Below are 19,499 nucleotides of genomic sequence, written 5' to 3' on the forward strand. Positions count from 1 at the left end.
GATTGCTCTTTCCGCAGAGGGCTCCTCCAATGAACTCGCAAAATCCATGAAGCAGCGACGCCATAACTATCCCCGCGTTTGTGCAAGGCAAAGGATCAGAACGAAGATGAACCACGCACAGTGTCACCAAACTACAGGCTTGCTTCTTGCCTGGGTTTGACGACGTTCACCTGTAGATCTCTTGCTTCTGTGATAGGCGATTAGATGAGGGCGGAAGACAAATCAACGAGCCTCGGTCCCGCGGCCGAAGGTTCCCTCGCTGGGTCTTGATGAGGAAAACTGTGCGACGGGCCCAATGGTTCATGTAGTTGTTTCGGGGGGCAAGCGCCATAACGAGTGGGCGGAACGCTCCTGGCACTTGAGCTTGAAGTTAAAAGGGGAGCTCCCCACACTGCTACCATCACTCCGAGCCGCGAGCTAGTCTAAGTCGAGAATAAACTTATCTTCTGATTGAATTATGATATATCAAGCCAGAGACCAGCTCCACGCGCCCTTCCTCCCACTCTACTCCTCTAGTCGGGATTCCGATTCGGGAACAAACTACTCCTTACGCGATGTTCATATACACCAGTCTTGGGAGATGAGTTAATCATAAAAGTGTCTTTGCTCGCCATGAACTGGTGATTAGGTCCATTGAGAGAGGCATAATGACCTATATCAGCAACAATACCGAGGTGTTCAGTGATGTCCTGCGCAAAAGCGAGCTCGTGATAAAGAGAAGTTTAGAGCCGTCCTGAGACTCGGAACTCATCCGCTCTAGTAAATGAGCAGACGTCGCTCTTCACTCGGGACAGCGGCTCGCGGGCGTTTCATCATTTCCATATGTCTCTTCATCGGTCCTCTCTCCGCGGGTCAATGCGTATTACACGCCCAACCTCCAAGATGCGAGGCATGTCGTCCTTGCCGTGTTTATGAGCTGCCTCACGAGAGCCTCGCGTAAACTTTATTATATGCTAATAATTTATTAGATACTCACTGCTGGTACAGGGTAGTCCGTAAGGGGCTGTCTGTTAACGTAAACCCCATGCGAGCGGGCCACCCAAGCGAGCGGGCCACCTTCACCACTCATCGCGTGCACTGCTATTACTCGCTAATTATCACCACAATTAAACAATAGATAAACTTACAAAAGAGTCTAGGGTAATATTAGCCCTTAAAGCCCTCGAAAAAGACGCGTTATTAAGTATCCGATACGTTATAAAGGTATATAATATGCCTCGGACGATAATCTATCGTCGACTATAAGGTCATACGGCTAGAGCAGAAACCAAGCCTAATTCGATAGTTTTAACGATTTCCGAAGAGAGAGCGATTATTTAGTATATAATCGATCTATTATCGCGATTATTTCCTCCCTAACTCTCTGGTATTAAAGATATAGCTAATTAACTACTACGCGTACGCGACGCGCTACCTATCGGCAAGCATTAGGCTTCAAACTTCGTTAAACGCTACTAAGAACTTCGCACGCGCTAGGTTCGTAAATACGATCACTAACGGGCAAAATACGAAGATCCGAGGTTAGTTAAGGGCTGGTTCACGCTTGTACGGAATATATAGGCTAAGTACGGGATCCTAGATAACGATATCTATAACTTCGACGAGACGGGCTTTATAATTGGTATTATCTTCGCGGGTATAGTTATTACGACCTCAGAAGGTCGAATAAAGGCTAAGCTAGCCTAGCCCGGGAATAGGGAATAGGCGACTATAATTTAAGGCGTTAGTGCGTGCGGCTAGGCTATACCTCCTTTCATTATCCTCGCGGCTAAGTAGCATCTCTCAGCTTGGTACGAGGGGACCGACCTTCCGGCCGATTGGGTTATCGCTATAATAGATAATAGCTGGATAACTAATGAGATTAGCCTTGAATAAATCAAGTACTTTAATCGCTATACAATCCCTCGTATAAAAGGCGTGTATCGAATGCTTATTCTTGATAGCTATAAGAGCCACTATTTAACCAACTTCGAGCTCTTTTGCCAAGAAAAGAAGATTATCACGGTCTACATACCCCCTTACTCTTCGCATATCCTTCAGCCTCTCGACGTTAGCTGCTTTAGACCGCTTAAGCAGGCGTACGGGCGATAAGTCGAAGATCTAATGCGTGTATATATTACGTATTGTGACGTTCGGGTCTAGACTAGCTACCGGGTAGAGAGAATAGAAGTCGGTTGTTAAACTGAGTATACTAGGATATTATTAACTTAAGCGGTCGGGTTATAGTCTATATACGAGATAGTAGATCTTACGTAGATAATTATATTAATAGCTAAGGAGAGCTAGTAAAGACTAATTATAATAAAGCTAGGCTTCCTATATACTAAGGCGATTATTATCCCCGGTAATAATCTATTTACTTATTCGTAGCGATTTATAATAATTATAATAATCGCGGGGGCGATTATTTATATAAGTAATAATCGTGCTATAAATAGTAGGAAAAAGTAAGGGGTGCCCGAAGTACGTAAAGGCCGTATATTAGGTTATAATATAATACCCCTCCTCTTAAGATCTTATCTCTAAGATTATTTAAATATTTATTCCTATCCTATTAGTTCTAGTAAGTTTCCTGTTTAATCCTCCTCGTTATATCCGGTCGTGTCGCTAAACGCGCGTAAAAATCGTCTACTAATACTAAAGAGCGTAAGATCTGACTTCTTAAAACTATTTTCGCGTATTCCGTTAATATACCTACTTACTCTAATTATAAGCGTCGTAGGCTTAAGACTTATTAAGTCTCTACCGATAATTCTTCCCGTTATACTAAGTATATTCGCTCGAACTATTTAGCTTACGATATTAGCGGAGTATCTACTTCGTAGCTTTATAAGATCGCCGAATAATACTAGAAACTTAAGACCGAACTTAAGCGTGCGGAGGAAAAAATACTCTATCTTCGAAAATAAAAGAAATTATAATTCGAGAAGATAATAAGGGCTATATCTTATAGTATTAATAGTATAGAGGAACTAGAGCGCGTAGAATATAAGGAGGCCGAACGCGAGTAAAGGCGATCGGAGGTATTAGGTTCCTCCGTTAGTTATTCTTCTACCGAGAATATCTTAGAGCCTGATTTTATATAAACTTAGGATATAGTATACGGAGATATACTACTAGACCTGTCTATTTTAGCTGATTTTGGTTTAGCTAGGCCCGATAGAACTACCGTAATAAGTAGCTATAGTTTATAAGGTATTTAATGGGTTCTTATATATTTTTATTACTAATATACTTTTTTTATTTAATAAGGTACTTAATTTCTTTATTAATTCTTTATTTATCGAGAACTCGTTCTAGTTCGTAAAGTTCTTCAAGAACCTTTAGTTCGTATTTAGTTTTTACGTTTTATAGTACTTTTTCGAGAAATAAGATATAAAAAACTAGGTATATCTTTATACTTAAGGGTAATAAAAGTTTATAATTAGTATCTAAGATAACTTTATTAACTTTAAATAGTCTAAGTTTTTTATAATCGAGCTTCGATAAAGGTTAAGTTATTATGAAATTTTTATATAATAAGTAGACTATATCTCCCTTTCGAAAGATCGGTCCTTTCGATCTTTTCTTATTATAGTATTTCGATATTCGTATACGTACGAATTCGAGTTATTTTTTTATATATTCGTATAAAGAACGTAATTAATCTACTTTAAGTATTACTTTTTTAGCTAAAGGTCTATCCCTTAGTATTTTACTACCGAATTAGGGTTTATATCCGTAGTTCGCGTAGAATAATAAGACTTAGGTTAATTCTATAGGTATATTATTATAAGCGAGTTAGGCGAGTAGTAACTTCGAGACCTAATTATTTTATTCGTAGTTAATATAGTACCGTAGGTATTATTCTAACGTTTAGTTTAATCTCTTTATTTATCTATCTATCTAAGGGTAATAAGCTATACTAAGCTTATACTTAGTGCCTAATTAAGCTATTAAAGCTTACTAGAATTTAGAGGTAAATATTATTCTTTTATCCGAAATAATTTCTTCTAGAAGGCTATAGTTAGCTACGATATATTTAAGTATAGTATATATAAGTGTCTTTATATTTATTACTTCTTAATATAGTAAGAAATATCCGAATTTACTTATTTAGTTTATAATAATAAATATACTATTATATTCGATATTAGATCCTAGTTCGATCGACTTAAGTAGCTTCGTGATATAGTCGAAGGCTATTAATTCTAATAGTCTTATAGGCACGGGTAGTAGCTTTAGTTCTCCGTATAGTTTATATCGGGCAGCCTTACTATATATATAATCTTCGTATCATCCGACGATACGTGCGATGTTTGTTTTAATCCCTTAGTAATCGTACGTTCGTCGAATTCGTTTAAGAGTCTTTCTAACTCTTTAGTATCCTACTATAGGGTACGCGTAGATATTAGTTAAGATTTTATCGCGTAGCGGCGGTGGTATCTAGAGTAGTCTATTCCTAGTAGGTCCTTTTCTTATCCTTATTATATAATCGTTAGGTATTTCCTTTATATACTTAGATACCTAATTTAGTATTTTATTATAGTACGTAGTGTCTACTTTAACTCTATATATAAGGAGGTTAAGCGATATTTATATATAGTTTTTTTCCTTATTTTTCTAAAGTATCTAGCCCTTAGCTTTTAGTACTTTAGTATCGTAGTCTAGTCGGCGGCTAAGCGCGTTTACTTTATTATTTTCCGATCCCTTTTAATAGATAATCTCGATATCGTAGTCCGCTAGGAATTCCATATAACGGATTTATTATTTATTAAGTTCTTATATAGTAGCGAAGTAAGTAATATTTTAGTAATTAGTATAGACTTTAGTCGTAAACTTAGTTCTTAGTATATAATACTTAAATTCTTTTATAGCGGATATAATAGCTAGGAATTCCTTATCGTATATAGGGTAGTTTAGTTCTACGCTATAGAGTTTCTTTAAGAAGAAAGCGACTAATCTTAGATTATTATTTTTATCGCGTTAGCTAATCTATACTCCTATAGTATAGTCTAATATATTAGTTTCTAATTCGAGTGGTTTTTTTAGGTCGAAGGTTATAAGGATAGTATTTAATAAGATAGTATCTCGTAATTCCTCGAACGCTTACTTTTACTCGTTTCCTTATTCGAATAGTATTTCTTTCTTCGTGAGTTTTATTAGTAATACTACGATTATTATAAAGTTATATATAAAACGCCTATAGTAATTTATAAAACTTACGAATATTTATACTTTTTTAAGATTATTTTTTAGTTTAAGCTAGTCCTTAACTACGCTAATCTTCGTTTATTCTATTAGGATTTCGTTTAGTTGAATAATATAGCCTAGGAAGATAGTTTCTTATATATAAAACGCGCTTTTTTTTAAGTTTATTAGGAGATTCGTATCTTAAAGTATCTTTAGTATTTAATAAATATATTCCTTATATTCTTTAAGGGTATCTAAGAAGATTAAGATATCGTCTAAGTATACTATAACGAAGATATCTAAGTTCTCCCTAAGTATATTATTTATTATTCGCTAGAAGGTAGCTAGAGTATTAGTAAGGCTAAATAGTATTATTAAATACTCGAATAAACTAAGTTTTATATAGAAAGTAGTTTTCTATTCGTCTCCTTTCTTTATATAGATTAGGTTATAGGCTCCTTTTAGGTTAAGAGCGGTAAACTAGTTCTTACTATAAAATCTATCTTTAAGCTCGTTAATAAGCGGTAGGGGTGTCTAGTCTTTAATTATAATATCGTTAAGCTATCGGTAGTCTATAACTAATCGTAGCTTATTATTCTTCTTTAGTACGAATATAATAAGGTATCTTATTTCTAAAGTAAATAGTCGAATATAGCCCTTTTCGAGTATTTCGTCGATATATTCTCGTAATACTTTAAGTTATTCTCCGTTAAGGTTATAGAGTCTTTAGTACTTAGTCGAAGTACCGGTTTTAAGATAGATTTCGTAATCCTATCGGCTATATAATAATAGTCTTATTTCTAGGGTTTCCTTAAATAGTAAGTGGTATTTTCTATACTCTTATAGTATATTTTTTAGCTATTCTTTTTCTATAATAGGTTTTATTTTTCTTTCTTTTTAAAGGGCTTAATTTACTTCGAATATCTTCTATATAATATTAGCGATAATTCGTTTCCCTTGTTTATATCGTATACCCGGTTATAAAGCTTTCTCGGTTAATATTATAGTCTTTACTTACTTTAACTTACTTATGTCCTTTCGTAAGGTTTCTTTAGAGGCTAAATCGTCGTGAATATTCGCTTTATTCTAATTAAATAGTGATTATCGCGTTATCGTGTCTATCCACGCTAACTAGCTATTACGCTAATCGACTATTAGATTACTTCTCTATAACTATAAGTAACCTAGTATTATATCGTAATTATATAAGTCTATAATATTAAAGACGATTATCTTATAATATCCTTATATCGAAGCCTTAAGATAATCGGTCTTACGGTCGATAGTCCTATTATTATAATCGAAACTTCCTCCTTTAATATTATAAAGCTTATATATTACTTTCTTATAATTCTATAGTAATATATATTAATTAATTACTATTAGTAAGATATAGTTTCCTATCGATCTACTATCTAATAATACTCGTAATCGATATCTATTAATCTAGACTTCTAAAACCGTTTTCTACCTTCCGCTTATTTCTATAGAGTAAAGGGTCTTAAGGTTTCTTTCGTTATCTTATGCCCTTTTTATAGGCGATATTAGTAGTTTTTTAATAAGTAGTATTCTATATCGATATTATTATCCTTAGAGCCGTAGTTACTATATAACTCTGATAGTATAAAGGGTTCCTTATCTTCCTCCTTATATAGGTAGTATATATACTTATAGTAATAGACTCCGTAGTCTAGCGTATATCCTTCGTAGTATTTATATACTATATATTATATATATACCTTTCCGTTCGGAACTTGGTATTCCCTTGCCTTTATCTTATGATATAGGCGTAATATTTCCTTAGCTCTTTTATATTATTTATGGTCCGTTTTACCTTTAAAGATATAGTTTCGGTTTAATTCCTCGATCGGATTGTACGGTAGTTATATACCTTTAGGGTGTTTATTATATCCCTTATATACGTGACCGTACTTTAGTACGTATTCTTTTTTTATTAGGAATTCCTTTATAAGGTTTCCCTCTTTCTAGCGCCTTACCTTCGCTATAATAGCTTCTTTTTTAATAAGCTTAAGACCGAGTAATACCTTCGTTATATTCTTATATCGTTAGAGTTCTTCTATTTCTTTTTATTCTCTAGTTCGGTACTAATCGAATACCTTTTCCTTAATATACTTAGGGCAGTCTACCGATAGACACTTGCTCTATATTTTCTGATTTCGTGCGTATACTTTAGGGCACTTAGCCGATTATTTTAGTATTACGTATCCTATACTAGGTTTTATATATATATATTCGTAGAATTCGGCTTTATCCTTCTTATAAGGGTCGTCGATAACGCGAATATCTAGTCCCCTTGTTAGGTAGACCTAATATCTCCTTTTCTTAGTTATATAGATTTTATAGAAATAATATATATATAAGATCTATAATAACTCGTGATATTTTTCCGCGTTAGGGTTTATCTTTAGGTTATCTCTTAATAGTATCTTTCGATCTTATTCCGGACTATTTTCTCCGAGTATTATCTATACGTAGATAACTATCTAGAGGTCCTCTCCTCGGGGCAGAGGATCGTACCGGTCTTTAATAGCGAAGAGCTAGTCTTACGATATAGCTCGCTTATATAAAAGATTTATTTCGAGTATCCTCTTTTCTTATAAGATTTCTTCTTCGCTATCTATAGAGTTAGTATCTAATAATTCTTCGTCCGGGTTATCTAGCGATTTATCTATAACGTCCGGGTATCTTATTAGTCCTATAGTAACCTTATATATTATAGCTAAAACGCGATCTTAATATAGTGCCTTAGGGAACTACCCTAAGTTTTCTTTTCTATCTTTATAAGTCTAGTAGCTATTATCGTAATAAGCTATTTAATAGAGTTCCTTATACGTTAGCGTTCTAGTTAGCTTTCGTTAGATAGCGGAGAGGTAGTCCTTATATTCTTACTCCTTATCCTTAATAATATCGTATCGCTTATTTATTATAATTTCGTACCCGGCCTTAGTTATATTTAGCTATTTTATCTTACCTTTAGGTACTAGCTTTTAGTCTTATTTTTATTCTTTCTTTAAGGAATAATATTCGCGTATAAAGTATCTTTTCTTACTATAACTATAGTAAGTAAGGTTCTTTTTCTCGATTACCGCGAGTTTTCGTTATATAGCGTCTAAGTCTATAGGTCCTATATAAGTTCCTCCGTGAGCTATGCTTAGGTAGAACTAGGGTTTTCCTATATTAGGGTAGATCTTGTTTTTATTACTATAATCGCGGTTCAAGGAGTTAGTAAAGTATTATCCCTTTTTTTATTATCGCCTTTCGAATTATCGGTTATTAATCTTAACTATTATTATAATATACGTAGCGAGAGTAATAAGTCGGTCCTCCTTATAGAGTTTATCCTTAACCTCGTCCTTAAGGCCCTTATAATAGGCTATTATTTTATCTCCCTTACTCTTCGTAGTTCTAGATATTATCTAGATAAATATAGCGCTATAGTCCGAAGCTAATCTTTTTTATTTTAACGTTTCTAGCTAGTTCTTAGCTAAGCGTTCTTTATTAATAGTTCCGAAAGTCGCTTTTAATACCTCTTTAAAGTTATAGTAATATACGAAGATATCCTTTATATCTTACTTTTAGTATTAATAAACATAGGTTACGAAATCCCGAAGCGTAAGCTCGAACTAAGCTAAGGCGGCTCCCGATAGATATCCCGCTATATAGCGTACTTTATCCTCTTCTATCCTTAGGATAGAGGGAAAGTATTATTAATAAGCTCTAACCTAAGTTAGGAACCCTTAAAGGTCCTTAGTTATACTATCGAATAGTCTTAATTAGCGTGGCTTTATAATCTCTCCTAGGTCCTTACCGGTGACTTAGCGAATAGTATTATTACTTACGTTATTTATTTCGTTTCTTAACTACGCGTTTTATTCCCGCTATAAGGCTATTCCTTCGTTAAAGTTACGATACGCCTTATCGTATTACTCTTTATCGCGAGTCTATATATCGGCGACTTATTATAGTTATCCCTTAAGTTCTTGAATTTAGCCTCGGAGGATATTAGCCTCGTCCTCGGACTTATGTAAGTTTATACCGATATCTTCCTCCGGCGGGGGTTAGATAGGTTTAGCGTGCTTACCCTTAGTCTTAGAGGATTCGCTAGCTATAGTATTATATTACTTAAGTACTTAATATAGTAGTATACTAAATAAGAGCTATTAATATATAACGTTTAGGTCTAGACTAGCTACCGGGTAGATAGAATAGAAGTCGGTTATTAAACTAAGTATACTAAGATATTATTAACTTAAGCGGTTAGGTTATAGTCTATATACGAGATAGTAGATCTTACGTAGATAATTATATTAATAGCTAAGGAGAGCTAGTAGAGACTAACTATAATAAAGCTAGGCTTTTTATATACTAAGGCGATTATTATCCCCGGTAATAATCTATCTACTTATTCGTAGCGATTCGTGATAATCGTAATAATCGCGGGGGCGATTATTTATATAAGTGATGATCGTGCTATAAATGGTAGGAAAAAGTAGGGGGTGCCCGAAGCACGTGAAGGCCGCATGTTGGGTCGTAACACGTATATCTTAAAGGTTGACTTCCTTCGCGCCTTCCGTGCGGCCTTCTCTATTACTTTTACGGAGAAAAATATATAAGGAGGCTTTGCTAGTACCGGCCTTATGCCGTACGACCTAGAAAGGGTCCTTTCGAAGCTTGACGTGAAGCTACGCACGCTAACACCTCCTATAGATCTTCTTAAGAATACCTACCCTTGGGTCTTTAAGACGCCGCAAAACGCGCACGAGGCTAGCGCATAGTCGGAAAATATTAAGACTCGAATCTCTATCTATCAAAATAGCTCTCCAACGCCTATGCTTAATGCCTTAGATTAACTAATAAAGGGGACTATAGCAGTGATACACCAGGTAGCCCTCTTATAAGCGGAGAACGTGTCGCTACGTACGGCAAATAAGGTATTAAGTAAGCGCCGGAAGACTAAAAGAAGCTATCTATAGCATAAAGGCATCCTTACTATGCAAGATAGGAAAGACCTTATTAATCAAAAGAAGGTTAACGAACAAATTCAGGAAGAAAAGCGCACGAGGAGGCGCCCGCAGCCACCAGGCAGTCCGAAGCCTGCGCGCTATAGCAAGTGCGCTAAAACAGGTTATAACGTACGAAGTTATCAGGATGATATATCAAGTCTCATTCTATAAGGTATGTTGATTTTTTTAATAATTTTTTCGTTATGTTGATTATGGTCACCCTTTTTGTACGTGATGAGTGGTGAAGGTGGCCCGCTCGCTTGGGTGGCCCGCTCGCATGGGGTTTACGTTATCATACCGCATTTGGACAGAACCGACACGCTGACTGGTCAGTCATCATCCACACTAGATAGATCCGGCGCAACAAGTATCAGAACATAGGGCAGAGAAAAGTAGCCAAAGCTGATGCAAGACCACATACGGTTGTCTTAATAATATGGTGTGGCTCAATATAGCACCGCGCTGGCTTCAACATTAATTATATTATATAGAGAAGTGTTTCCACGGTGAAAGACACGAGACTAGCCCACCAAATCACTTTGTAAACCCTGTTCATCCTCGGAACCTAAGTACTTCCAGAGTACTAGATCGCAAAACCTGTCTCAGTTCAGTATGTGCATCGATAGCTCAAGGGCCAAGACAAACGACAGCTATCCTCCTAGCACATCAACTACGGTCCACGGCACTACCGGGCAACCTCTCAGCCCCGCCACCACGACCTAGACAAGTTTGAACCTGGTTCACTGAGAACGCCAATGTCGAGCCTGGTTCCTGCCATCTTGATCCCAACTTCATCTACCCGAGCGGACGCCAGCCACTCATAAGTGATGACAACGAAAGGGGTAGGGAGCTCGTCCCTGCGCTGTATAAGATCTACGACGCTCCTGAATTATTAAAAGACCACCGTGGCGAGTTTGTCTTTGCGACTTGCGATGAGAGTGATACTAAGCAAAAATTCATGCCAACCAGAAGTAGGTTAGCCATCGAGCCATTAGTCTAGGCGATGGTAGCGGAGAGAAGGACTCGGATGGCGCTTAAAATGAAAGCGTACCTATATCTAGGCTTGGAGCCTGAGTGGTATTTCAAGGTGATTGTAAGTGATCTGACCCAAAGCTTGACGATCCAGGAGCTCTCTGTGCCGTTCAACAAGCGTCAACTTCTTTCTGAATGCGCCGCACCCTCTGACACTGAGACCGACACTTCATTTCGGCTGCCACCATCTTGCCTAGAGCTTTTGGCCTGTGGCTCAAAGGACTCATTGTCAACGCGCCGCTTCTTCCCCGAGGACTCTGGTTGCTGGGTGACCTCCATCTCCATAGAACGAGCTTCCTCCACTGCCCACTTGACACGGAACCTTTGCATATGAATCTTTTTCTGGATTTTGGCAGACTCTGTGTACCCCTGAGATAGTCACGAATCAAAAGGATGAGAGGGCCCAGCTCCGCCAGCGCACGTTGCGCAGTTTCGGGGTCGTCGTCTGATTTTAAGCGCGAGTCCATCAACTTTTCCGCTGCCGCTTGTCTATCTGAGCGCAACTTCTTCCAAAGGAACCCAGTCACGGTCTTTCCCCATGGCAATAGCATTCCTTTCCAGATCCTCCACCACTTTTCGAAATTGACATACTCGAGCCAGTTGGTCCTGGCTGCTCATATGGATTGTTTTTAGCTCCAGAGGAAGCTGGCAATGGTGCGGCGCGAGTCACCATTTAACAGCTTCGCTATACTCCAGGAAGTCATGGTCATCCGGAATCTGTTGAGAAACATGCATCGATTTCCACCTAGATTGTTGAGCATCGTGGTCTCTAGGGTTGTCAGCTAGTATCCACTCTCCTTGTCTCCTAAGTAACTCCTTTTCTGCAGCAAGAAAGGCAGAGTACCCTTTCCATACTGTCACTGTGATGCCATTGCGACTTGCGGAACTCCCACCACCGGGCCCACTGCTCAGACAAGACTGATTTCATGTCTTGTTGCCCAACCTCTGATTCTCGGCACCACACTGCTTCGTAGTTGGATGCGGCTGGGAATTGCATTTTTGCCGTGGGCATCGCCGTGGCGCTGCTAATATTCGCGGAGTTCTGCTTCGCTTAAAGCCAGGAGATTCTTCGCATCCTTGGTCGAGTCAGCCAGGGATAGAGAAATAGTGCCCTCGTCTTCCATTATGGACATGATAGAGCCCCGTGAAGAGATGATGGCTGACAAATTTGATGTTTGCTATGTTCAACGATGGGAGAAGAGGTAGCATTCGCGATCGCTACTGGAGTCTCGGACACTGACGAGTTGAACTGACAAAAGTGACAGTGACTGGAATCTGACAAAGAGCATGCGTGGTTGAGTGGGGCCTTTCATCAAACACGACCAACCAGAGCTTACCGTGGCCGCCTTGCGGTAGGCCTGCAGGAATCTGCCTAAGCTAGTCCCGATACAGACAAAGGCTGCTTCAGAAGCTCAGGGATACCCGATGACCCTGCTTCCTTGACCAATGAAACGCCCATCCATGCCGCCAGACGCCAGCATCCAACGACGATCCCTCCCGAATCCAGACTCAGCTGAATGGGCCACACCTCGTTATGTCATTCATTCCCTTCCCAGGCTCACAGGGATCACAGCCTTTGATCCAACATGAAGACGCCGACCTGTCTTTTTTCGTCTGACTTGCATGTCCCTAGCCATGAGAGTTCTAGCACAAACTCGCATATTTCATACGCAAGGTTGCGTGGCTCTGCGTGACAGCATGAGCTCCCGCACCGGTGAGGCCCAAGACTCGTCTAGAGATAGTAGCCGATACTCGAAAAGTGCGCCTTCTGCCTCCAGTAGATGAAAAGAAAGCTACAATTACTGGCTACTAGGCTGAACGAATCTTGGGCTGACTTTGCCATTCCGCTATTGAAGCCGAACGGATGAGACGCTCTCGCCTCTGTGCGACTATCTGAGCCAACTATCTTGGTTGGATTGCACGTCTGCATACGGGCTGTACCAGCCGTCATGTTCTCTTATAATTTATTTGTGCCCCCCAAAAGTTTGAATCAGGTGCCTATGTCTTGGAAACACCATATATTCCCCTGCCACATTTAAATTGGCGCTTGTCACTCGCCATTCACCACCGTCGAAACGGCCTTTGAACCCGAAGATGTCATTGTATATCTTTTACCACACAAAGGAGAGGGGTTCCCAGACGCAGCATCAACGGTTTGACGTAACAAGAACAAGAGGCGTTTCAACCGCCGAGCGAACAACTAACTTTGCTCGCGATAGTCAAGAGAAGAGTGGAGGAGAGAACTCGATTGATGAGAATCTGATCGAAAATCTAGATTGCCTAGTGCTTTTGTTCAGTCACGGTGCCAAGATTGGTGCCGGTATTGTGCTCGAGCATGGTTCCAGAAAGGGGAAAACGTGGCGTTGTTGTGAAGTTTGCCGATTTTGGCCTCTCCAAGGAGCGGTATTCCTCCAGACCATTTGCGGAGCGCCAAAATGGCTAGCCCCGGAAGTGCTCAGTCTTCAGCAACCGTACGACGAGTCTATCGACATATGGTCTCTTGGCTTGGTGCTGGCTTGGCTGGAACGTGGTCTACCAAATTATAACCTAGGCATGCGGCGAGATGCGCGAGAGTGGGCGAAAGAAGTGCGCAGGCACATTCAACGCCACTGCTATCAGGCTGGTAGTGATATCCTGTCCTGTGTTTTGGACAATATGGCGGTGAAAGATCCAGGCATGAGACTGTCAGCTTGTGAGTGCCACATCAAGGCGTGGGAGCTCATGAAGAGTGCTGAGGAGACAAGATATTGATGTATGAAACGGGCGAGTCCGTGGCACAACGATAAATTTCCTAAATTCAAGAAGGCTCAGCAAAAGTCCTGTACATCGTTGCTCCGCGGCGACTGACGGTACCCTTTGGTTAAGTCTGGGTCACTATTCCGTACATGTGTACGAACGGATCATGGATAGGAGGCCAACACGATCGCAGATTTCCTCCTCTACTCAGTCATGAGCAGTGGTCGACATGTTCGCACAGCATAGGTTTCAAGATACTCAACAGGATAGTGTTTGCGAACGAACGCATTGGATAACACATAAAGCGTGTCTGGGTAAAAGTCGTGGGCTGATATCGAAGAGGATAATCGACGTTGGGATCGCGAGACGCCTCAAGAAGCTGCAGACGTCGTCGGTACAAATTTTGTCCGCCCAGTCGGCTAGCTCGAAGAATTGATCATGGTTGATTTCAAGCTTGAAAACTCACTAGCTTGTGCGGTGTCCAAGGCTGTCATATGATATCTCGTCATAGTAGTATGCTATGTTCACCTCATGAATGTCACATAGAACGACGACTCACGACAAACACAGGTAATCATCCCGGCAATCCCGTCACACGACAATTTCACAAGAGCTCCTAAGAGGCAATCGGTTCAGAATCCGACTTCTTCTCCTTGCCATCATAGTCTCTGGTTCCAGAGCCCGTCTCGACGGCCTCGTCAGAACCTTCGCCAAAGATGACACCTCGGGGCACATTCGGAGCGTAAGGGATGACGCCGTCATCCCTGCGTTCAACGGGTACAAAGACATTCAACCACCGGGGATAAAAGACACCGGAAAGAACCCACACAAGGAGGAAGTGGGCTGCAACGAATCCGAAAATGTACACCGGGTCATTCTTCACAGTCTGGAAGGAAGGGTAGGCGAAAGAAAAGATGATGGCCAGAATGGGCCCGGTGACGTATCGCAGGAGAGGGGCCCAAAAACTTGGAAATGTCCAGTTCTTGCCCAGACCGACAACATTGTTGAAGTCCAGCCTTAGTTGTTCGCCCTGGCAGCGGTCAGTAAATGAGTTCATCTGGACGGGAAGGACATTGACGAACCGAGTAGAAGGCTAGATAAAACAGGGCGCTCGAGAGTTTGTTCTTGGACCAGAACTTTGGAGTGCCTGGGGAGTCGGGTGTCTTGGAGATGAACAATGCGATGGCGGCACCGATGAAAAAGATAGCAAAGCCGACGCCCGCACCAACCCCAGGCATGACGGCATGTGCAATGGCAACACCCAGGACCTGAGAGCCAAAGTATGCGCAGTTGTAGGTGTAGAAGGCCGGGGCTCCAACCTGGCCCACAACGTCTTTGTAGCGGTAGAGGGTGGTGGAAAAGGTACACTCGGCCCACACGACAAAGACGAGGCCGATGTTGTTGATCCACCGGTCGACACCGTCCATGTACCAGTAGCCAAACTCAGTACAGAAGGGAATAGACAGCAGGAAGGACACAATGACAATCGTGGTGGCGACCACTGGGCGACTGTGCTTTTTGCCCAGTTCCGAGTCCATGGCGAGTGTCACAACAGCATCCAACATGGCAAAAGACGAGCTGACACCGAGGAGCATGAGGGTGAAGAAGAACAAGACAGCCCAGAAGTTGGCGCCAGGCATCGCAAGAATCGCCTCAGGATAGGTCACGAATCCAAGACTATACGTCCCGAGAGCCTCGTTCTCCCAGGGCCAGAGCCTCAAGAAGCCCACAACACCAAAGGCGGCAAAGGCGGCAATGGTCTCGAAGAGGCAGTTGGCGCACACAATAATAAAGGCATCCTGCACAGTGTTGGCCTTGGCACGGTTGTACGAGGCGTAGGCCGTGTAGTATCCGAATCCGACGCCAGTCGAGAAAAAGACCTGGCCAACTGCATCTTGCCAGATTTTGCCTCCGGCGAGCTTCTCGCTGAACCACGAACCAAAGTATAGCTTGATACCCTCTCCGGCATTCTCGAGCGAGACGGAACGGCCAAGGATGATGATCATAGTGATGATAGGCAGACCCATGGTGAAGTAGACGACACGACCGGTCATGCCCACGCCTCGGAACATGCACAGCCAGACGAGGAACCAAGTGAAGGTGTTCCAGCCCATAAGATCGCCAACGAGCTTGGTGCCGGGGTAGGTGATCCAGCCATTCTTTTCAACGGGGTCGACTGCGCTGACCACGTGGTACATGAAATACTCCTGTCCGCGGCCTTCCCACGGCAAAGGGCTGGAGAATGAGTTCTGGAAATAAACCATGATCCAAGCGAGAATGGGCACAAAGTAGGTTACAACGATGAGTCCGACATAGTTGAGAGCCATGCCCGTGCCCTTCATCCGCGTGCTGATGGAATTGTAGGCGACGACGCAGCCGCCACGATAGGCGTTGCCCGCTGCGAGCTCGAGCGCGAGGGCAGGAATGGCCAACAGAAAGACGGCGAGCAGGTAAGGGACGAACCACTGCAGACCGACGTTGTTGTAGACCTGGGATGGGAACCGCAGCATGTTGCCCATGCCGACAGCACCACCCATGGAAGCCAGGATGAAGGAGGCACGCGACGGCCACTGGTCACGGCCATCCTCGCCCTTGTCGGGAGGCGGCGCAAGGAAGCGGCCGATTTTCTTGAGTGCCTCCATGAGGAACTATCGCGGTCTGTGTCTGGTTGGTGTCGGATGGGAATAGTGACTCAGATTGCCTCGATACTGATGGCAAGTAGGGTAAGGATTGTGTGATGCTTAGTGCTGCGTAGCACGACATAAGGGGGGGAGGGGGCAGTTATTAAGGAAATCGATCGTGTCCGAAGCCAAGAGTGCTCATCAGATGATGGAGCCTCTTCGTCCCGCGCTATCACTTGAGTCAGGGATCAAAGGCATCCATCATGCGACGTTTCGATGCATGGCAGAGCGGATCTGGGCCACACACTCCACAAGGCACCAGCGATTGTCGGGAGCCAGCGAACATGAAGTCGTTGCCTTCAGGACTGTGATGCAATCGATCGATGGTCGGAAGGTACCTGTGGTACTGCTTGGAAGACGCGGGCCATTATCGAATGAGCAAGCGTCCAGGACATCCATTGGCTAAACCTCCCTTGATTGTGGGCCTGGTGCTCATGACAGTCAACCGAAGGATGGAGGTGTGGCAACATGCTAAGCCTTGGCTTGCGTTGGCTTGCGTCCCCTCCGCATATGATGGCGTCATGGCCAAGATAAATAGGAAGCTAATCCCTGATAAAATCCTCATGGGCGGCGCGGCCCACGATTAAGGTTTCAAAATGGAGTACGTAAAGACCCAGGCTAGCGATAAGCTTCTGGGGTTCGCGCTACGCCCTATCAACTAGGCCTTCGCTGTCATCGCCAGACCCGTCTACATGTAGAACCGCAAGATGGATCGTAAATGGACCGGCAATGCGCGCAATAATATTGTCGCCTCCGGCCCCGAAGAATAATGCGCAATGCCTGCGTTAAGAAAAGAGGGAGAAGATGCGCTCTCGGGGGACTGCGCAATGCGTGTATCTGCATAAGCGGACGCGCGGAATAGCAGACAGACCATTTCGGAGCACGCGACCTGCTAGTGCATGCAGGATTACGCCCCCCCTCCACCGCGCGCAGTTGTAGCTAGCGATGCCAAGTTTAAGTGCATAGGCACTCTTAGTTACCTATATCTGATGATACAATCCTCACAGGCCTGCAGCCCTCAGCTCCTCGGATAAATGCCTACTAGTTTTATCTGCATGTCTGGACTAGGCGTCCCAATTGATCACCAGGAGAATACCGTATCACATAGCGATCCAACGTTTGTTTGCGCCTTTTAAGTAGCCCACCACCTCAGCCATTTCCCAACCTGCGGTGTACCCGAACCTTTTAATCTTTCGCACGAGCCAAGCGACGCCATGCCCTAGAAATCGAAACCGAGGACTCTTGCCCTCGACGAGGATGATCTTTCCGGGAGCCTCCATCCGCGCTTCAACACCGTACCATTCTTTATCCAGAACAGTCCAGAATTCGACACCGACATGGCGGATCTTACTTTACTGCTCAGGGTCGCAGCAAGGAGGAAATCTATCATCTGATGCAGGAGAGCAAGGACTAGAGGTTCAAAGGCCCCAACAACGCTCGCAGTGGTGTCGTCAGCAGTCTTGGGTGTTGGGTTCACTTCCATGTCAACCGAGAAATCGATGCTGGCACGCTACTTAGGAGAACATCGTCGCACTACTGGCATTCTTCCCGAGCTATAAGCCAGGCAGCCAAGAGATGTTACCACGCCTGCCTCCTCCCACCAAATAATCCGAATCTGCCAATTGCTAACCCGTTCGACAGGCTTCAAGAAGCACCCCATCGACCTTAGCGAGCCAGACACGGACGACACCTACCAGACCGAGCCCCCAGTCCTCAATCACGACCGCACGGGAACACCACAACAATGCATACGCCCGAGACAATCGCCGCTGATTAATACCCAACCAGATAGGACTCTCCACGAATCCGCGACGATGCCTCCAAGTAAAATGCGTCACAGCTTGAGATTAAGCACCATTCGCAGGACAAAGGCGGGTGATACCTTAGGCGGTAACCCTTTTTCACAATTCGATGCCTCAAAAAGCAGCGAGGTCATCAGCAACACTGCGCAGCACCAAGCACCGTGGCGGCTGTACTCACAGAGACGTGCCATGAAAGATACTAAGCCGCACATTGATGTTGTCCACTACGCGCGACTAGGCGAGTTTTTGCCACTGGTGTCCCAACCGCGGCAGCAGCCGCCACAATATTGAAGTGGCAGGGCGACAGCGAGAGCGTCCAGGCTAGGTACTGTTGCATTGTGGGCCTCGCTTCTGGCGGGGAAGCTATTGTGCTACACTCGACATTCCAGCTCCAGCGCATCGTGGATACTGACAAGCCCCCTCGCTTCTTGTCAAGTGACTTGTCCAAGGCGCCCTCATAGGAAACATAATTGTCGCAGCTGTCGGCTGGAACAGTGCTGATCGCCGTCTCCACGACCGCATTTCAGATACCTCGGCGACGTGGCGACGGTATCGAGAAGCCGCAACCGCCCCCAGAGTGTGCGGTTTAGACGCCACTGCCACCCATTCGGACTAGGTTCTAAAAGTCCCTCACCACCTGTCAAGCCCGTGGTCGAATCAGCTGTCCATGATCGTCGCGTCCCCTCGAGCCGCACGAACGTACGAGCAGTCCTCACCAGTGCAGTGGGGACCATTCCACAGGAGGTTATGTCACTCGGCAACTAGGAGAAACTCCTGGTTCCGCCGAGCAGCGCGGGCGTCGTCCGCGCACGTCCAAATTAACAGGCAAGGCTCGAGGCGGCGTGCGTCCGCATCACCCTGGCCATCCTATCATATAGTTCCGGCCGCATGGCTGCTGGACTTGTGCGGTCAAAGTGATAGAAAGGCACCAGGTCGAGAATCCACCGCCTCTCGCTCCAGAGGATGCTTCCCTGGACAGATACGGCGGAGGCGAGCAGGTGGCACAGGGTGGATTTGTGTTCGTGCTTGAATGGCCTTTGAATCTACGTGCA

The 19,499-nt window shown here is 43.3% G+C and overlaps 1 protein-coding gene across 1 annotated transcript; it reads right to left on the reverse strand.

The window, feature by feature from the left end:
* Positions 1-14,580: 14,580 nt before the first annotated feature.
* J7T54_002857 (uncharacterized protein) lies at positions 14,581-16,606 on the reverse strand (the record flags this gene model as incomplete). Its single annotated transcript, XM_051507486.1, has 2 exons — positions 14,581-14,994; positions 15,047-16,606. 2 exons carry the CDS (start codon positions 16,604-16,606, stop codon positions 14,581-14,583), a joined length of 1,974 nt encoding a protein of 657 aa, XP_051361316.1.
* Positions 16,607-19,499: the final 2,893 nt, after the last annotated feature.

The sequence above is a fragment of the Emericellopsis cladophorae genome (assembly GCF_022114955.1).
Source record: "Emericellopsis cladophorae strain MUM 19.33 chromosome Unknown NODE_32_length_265932_cov_108_382166, whole genome shotgun sequence".
NCBI lineage: Eukaryota > Fungi > Ascomycota > Sordariomycetes > Hypocreales > Bionectriaceae > Emericellopsis > Emericellopsis cladophorae.